General features: G+C 47.1%; 1 protein-coding gene across 1 annotated transcript; it reads right to left on the bottom strand.

Annotated features, from left to right (window-relative positions):
- Positions 1 to 1,102: 1,102 nt before the first annotated feature.
- On the bottom strand, positions 1,103 to 2,323 carry LOC123049982 (hevamine-A-like). Its single transcript, XM_044472832.1, has one exon. It carries the CDS (start codon positions 2,268 to 2,270, stop codon positions 1,362 to 1,364), a length of 909 nt encoding a protein of 302 aa, XP_044328767.1. The 5' UTR covers positions 2,271 to 2,323; the 3' UTR covers positions 1,103 to 1,361.
- Positions 2,324 to 5,979: the final 3,656 nt, after the last annotated feature.

Here is a 5,979-nt window from a genome sequence, read left to right as displayed (position 1 = left end):
TACTCCAACAGTGCCCGAGTAGCACCACCATCGAAGTCACTCAAGTGTTGTCGCCACCACTTTTCGCAATCCCAGCAACTATATGCGATGCGGTCGTCACCGCTGCACAAACATTCCTCAGCGTCAAGTCATCGTCTATAATTTGCATCTCACCGCTGAAGTCAACCACTGGATCTGGACTGAGGAACCCTCGCGAAGATCTTTCAGGGGCCATCGTAATCCATAGTGAGGCCGCCGGAGCAGGTCGGAGCAGTCACCATCGCAACCATCACTAGAGACGGAAGCACACCATCGCCGACTACAACCTCACCAGAGAGGTCCTGCTCATGCCCGTCGGACCAGGGGCCGACATGACTGGAACTGAAGTGGGAAACACAGATCATCATCACCGACTTGCGTCCGCGCAGCCACCACTAGAGCCAGCACCGCATCCAACCCAGATCAGCACTGAACCGAGCTGACCACAATGGAGCCGAACCTTTCTGGCCATGGCCCCAATCTGGTTCCTGCGCCACAAGGAGGAAGGTCCTGCCCGAATCCTGTAGATCCAGTCCCGCCTGTAGGAGGATCCGGATGAACGGATCTGCGCCGTCTTCCAGCCTAGACCGCCCATGTCTGGCTGCAAGCACGCCACATGAGCCTGCCCAGGTCTGCACACCGTCGCCTTCGCCAGCCCTCGCCCACGCACGAAGCTCCTGGCCTATCCCACGCACGGGCACAGCCCCACCGCCGTCGCCGCCGCCCGGGCTTTGCCCGGTGACGTCCTCTAGCGGCGATAAGGGGAGATGAGGAGGCTGGGGAGGCCCTGGGTGGCTGGACTTGGGAGCCCCAGTGCGACCCCGGGGGAGCCCCACGGGAGAGAGGAGGGGCCTGTTTTTTTTTCCCGAAAAATGACGGATAGTGGTCTGTATCGGTTACAGGCCTATTACCGGTGTAAACAAGAATACCATTCTAAATATTACAGCCCAAAAACGACATACCAATCACATATGCGAGGCCCATCTGTATTGTTTTTCACGGGGTATATTTTACAGCTGTTTTTGGGCCCTGAAACCAAGCGGGGCCTGAGCCCTATTGCAAATTCGGCCAAGTTACAAATAGATGCAATAAAACTAAAAGTCCCCTTTATTGCACAACATACATACACATACATATATAGTTTGGGAATTACACTCAGAGAACAACTTCCCGACATGCATATAGTAAGGTACACGTGGTCATCAGATCACATATGGTCCGGCGAATTTCTTACTACTTATTACGGTGCCATGCATATGTACTGCTAGGGCACTCCATGTACGTAGGGGGCTACTCGTCCGTAGTAGTATAATCGTTGATAGATGCATGCAGATGCAGGCATCTCAGACGAATTTCTTGACGCGCCTACTGTATCCGGACTTGACGTCAAAGTACCTGCTCCAGAGCATGATGCCTCCGTAGTTGTTGGAGCGCTGCACGATGGGCAGCACCTTGGACACCAGCGTCCCCGGATCCACGTAGCCACTGCCCTTGTTGGACGCCCCTCGCGCCGCCGGCAGGCCGAGGTAGACGGAGCTGTTGGGCAGGCTCTTGGTCCAGTCCTTCCACGCCTTCTTGAAGGCGGCCACGTTGCCGGCCCTGTAGCTGCACACGGGGTTGTTGTAGAACTGGACGTGCACGCGGTCGAAGAGCCCCGTCCGGAGCGCCTCCCCCAGCATCCTGTCCGGGAACGGGCACTGCGGCGCCGCCGTGACGAACACCTTCTTCGCGCCCTTCCTGTCGCCGTAGGCCTTGAGGTGCCTGGCGAGGTCGTCGTAGTGGGCGCGGCTCCCGAGCTCGATGTCGAAGTCGATGCCGTCCAGCACGGCGTTGCCGAACGGCCGGTCGCGGGACTTCCCGCCGAGGTAGTAGTTCCAGAGGTGCTCCGCCACCTTCTTGGCGTCGGCCCTTGAGGCGAGGGAGTACTTGCCGATGCCGCCGCCGATGGCGAGGAGGACGAGGATCTTCTTGGACTGGCAGTACTTGACGTGGGGCCCGACGGCCTTCCAGGGGTGGCCGGCGAGGTTGAGCTCGTACTTGCCGCGGCCGAAGTTGGTGAGGAAGGAGAGGATGACGGTGGAGTAGAGGTTGCTCTCGCAGGCCTCGCGTAGCGACCCCTCGCTGGAGGTCTGGCCCCAGTACACCGTGATCCGGCCGGTCTTTCCCGTCGCGGCCGCCGTGCGGAGCGACGAGAGGAGGATGCAGCAGACGATGACCAGGGCCAGGCGGCGCCCCATGTCGTTCAACGACATGCTGTTCTTCTTCACGGTCGGATTAGCTAAGGTGGTTGTGTTTTTACTTGCACTCGTGATGGTGTGTGTGTGTGCATGGATTGTTATGCAGGAGCTGGTGCTTTTATAGGTAGCAGCGGGGTTCGTTTCCTCCGTGTGAAGCAAGCATACGTGTTACTTTTCCCCCTGTTCCTAAGGATGTGATCGATACGAGGATGTGATAAGATAGACTAAGCACTAGTCAATCGAGCATATCCAATGAGATTTTTTGTCAACGGGTATCAAGGCGACGTGGCGCTTGTAGATGTGAGAACTACGCGACGTACAAGCCAGGAGAGTAAGAATTCTGCTGCGGGTGGCAGCTTTTTTCAACCCAGTACGACGCACACGCATACACTCATCTCTATAAACGCACACATATACATCTTATCTATATGAGCACCTTCAAAAGACTGAGACGACATATCATCATGAGATTTACGAAGTCATCGTAGACGCCTCGTCGTTGACGGAACGTGTCCTCCCACTGAGTCCCTCGCGCGTGCTTTTTATTCTTTGCTTCCGATTTTTAAATTTTCATATCTAGAAAAGTACAAATTAATTTATGTTTCTCTTGACGAGGACTTTCAAATAAGATTTATTTTTAAAATATAGTCTATAACACTATGCTTCCTAGTTTTAAAGAGCCCACATTCAATTGAGATCTCTAATTGAAATTGGGTCATCCGATTTTGGTCGGGTCAACAATTTCTTAAAGCTCTTTCATTCAATTTTTTTATACTATACACCATACTTCCTAATTTTTAAGGCATCACAAGTAACTGAGGTTTTCAATTTAGAATTGGGTCACCCAATTTTCACCGGGTCAACAATTTCTCAAGGAGCTCTTCCATTCAATTTTTTTAGTTTCCCTATGTTTCCTTATTTTGAAGTACTTTCAGTTCAATTAAGGTATTCAATTTTGGATTTGGTTTACGATTTTAATCCGGTCAATGATTTTACAAACCATTCAGTAGCAACTGACCTATAAAAATATATCAATCCCGCGCACCATGTGATATTTGTAGCACCAATATAGTACATGCAGCCGTCGGCGCAAAAATTTCCCCACATAAATATTTATTGGTTAGTGGATAACAACAAACCGCACCACAAAAGGTCCATCAAATCACAACATTATGAATGAAAATAAAACACACTCCATCATCTCCCCCACCCGCCAAACTAAAATATTCCATTAATTTCAAAATATAAGGGGTATTGATTTTTTGGAATGTCAAATTTCTTTAACTTTGACCAAGTTCAAAGCAAAAAAATATCGACATCCACAATATTAAACCAAAAAAAGCATTGAAATTCATTTCATGATGAATCTAATCGTGCCGATTTCATATTATGAATTTTAATACATTTCTCTGTAAATTTGATCAAACTTAAAAGGTTTGACTTTTTTTTAAAGTAATACACCTTATATTTTAAAACATAGTGAGTATTTTTTTTAAGAAACCCAACAACACCAATGGCGCAACAAAGCGCGTCCAACCCTTCTAGTTTATTGATGAGTTTTGAAAATTCTGTTAAGTTTCAACCTTTGAAACTTAGTACGCATGACCAACAAAATCATAATTTTTATGGCAAAAACGCTAAAGTTACAACTCTGAAACTTGATACGAGCGACTGTGAAAATTGCAAGTTTCAGATACAAAATCTTAACTTTCAAAGCTTGAAACTCAAAAACTTACTGTTTCCTCCTGTAGGATCCAACTATTTTGAGGATCGCGAGGCAACCGGGTGGCCAAAGAGGGCTTGGCATGTGCGTACTTCTGGACCTGCCTGCCCCTGCGAATTTGCGGTGGCAGCTGAAGTATTTAGCGAAAGAAGAGGTTGGGCTCTAGCAGGCCTGAGATTTGCTGGATGATCCCAGTTTGAGAAACTTAAGATGCTAATGGTTCTGCCTTGCTGTAGTTCTTATTCCGCCGTTTGATGTGAAGCTAGTAGAACTGTTGCTTATCTTTGTGATAGGCTGGAACTAGTAGCTGGTCCTCGTATGCTTGCAGTATGTTTTACATGCTTTGAGGTGGGGTGATGTGAACACTGGTGCCATGTGTGGGTGAAAAATGGTTCATTTACCTCTGTATTATCAGTTTCATTGAGAAATGAAATTGGAGGGAAACCCCTTGAAGCGAAAAAAGGGGACGTCCTCGCATAGGGGAGCACATTGAGCTGATGTCATCTAATCTACCGTCTCTCACTTACATACTACTACCACTGTACATTAATAGTAATAGAGTACGTTTTTGCAGTTTCATTTGAAGTGCGAAAGTCTTGCATCAGTTACAAAGGAAGTACCAAATTATGGCTTACGTCACACATGGCTGTGATATGTTAGAACCAAGATAATTTGCTCATGCATTATCCTCCTGCATATCGTGCACTCTCTAAGTTTGTATATACAATGCTTGCGTGCATTACAGTCCGGCAAGGTGTAATGCTTGCATACATAGTAAAGGCGGCTCCCTGCTTGGTCCGCATAAGCAATATTTTTCCGGCAGCCGGTGCTGACTTGCTCGTAAAATTCGCGCTACGTGTCTCTACACGACAAAAGTGCAAGCTTGAAATGCACTTATGCACCAAGAAATATTAACGTCAAATCTTCAATTAATGGGGCAGTGTATCATCCTTTTTTTTTTAGTGTATCATCCTCTTATTATTACATTTTGTATCAACTTCCCTCTGGTTACAAATATATGTCATTTTAAACATAGATATAGTCTCCAAAATAAAATTTTGTTGCCATCAATTATATTCATGTAGATCCGGTATCGTAAATTTACCTGCCGTATAATTGTTAAATTTTCCTCCCGGAGATACACAAACAAAAGGGAGTTTGACTATCAAAATGAGAGAGAGAGAGTCGAATCCATTGTTGTTAACTCTCTCTTGACACTCAACTCAATCGGGCCCTTCCTCTTGCCACCACCACCTAAAAATCCTACCCATCCCATGCGCCCCTACACTATTAGGGAAAACTTTAGTAATAGCGCGGGTTTTGATGCTATCAGCAGCGTGGGTGGCCGCGCTTCTGGTACGGCTCTAAAGCTAACGTTTAGTAGTAGCGCATTCCGTACACGCGCTACTACTATAGACTATATCAGCAGCGCTTTTCCGGAACGCGCTACTATTAGTTAGATGTAGCGGTTTCCTAGCCCCGCGCTACTGCTATATCTTTCATCATTTTCCCCAATTCCTACCCCATTTCAGTTTCAATAAACTGCAATTTCCAGATACTACGTACTACTACATATCAATTTCATAAAGCATTATATGTACTAGGTAGTACTACTAGATAACAATTTCATATATAGTCAACATGCATCTTCAAGCAGTACTAGGTGATATCGACGACGATCACCATATGTAGTTTTACATGATATCGACGACATCGACGACGATCATCATATGTAGTCCTAGATGATATAGTCACACACACATGTGTAGTTCTAGATGATATCGACGACAATCATCATCCTGAAGCTTGGGCGGTGGGTGTTCTTGATAGTAATTAGGATGGCATGTCCAACACGAAGATTCTTGCCAACGAGGAATCTCTTCCACCCAACCGAGTTTAAGTGTGTGCGACCGTGTGTGTCCATGCGGTAAGTGCAGGTGGTGATGGAGCCCCTTGCGGTAAGGCGTAGTCCAGCTGAGCCTTCTTCATCAGGCTCGATAC

The sequence above is a fragment of the Triticum aestivum genome, chromosome 2D (genome assembly GCF_018294505.1).
Source record: "Triticum aestivum cultivar Chinese Spring chromosome 2D, IWGSC CS RefSeq v2.1, whole genome shotgun sequence".
NCBI classification, from domain to species: domain Eukaryota; kingdom Viridiplantae; phylum Streptophyta; class Magnoliopsida; order Poales; family Poaceae; genus Triticum; species Triticum aestivum.
The sequence above is the reverse complement of the archived record's forward strand: the minus strand, read 5'-3'. Positions and strand labels throughout refer to the sequence as shown.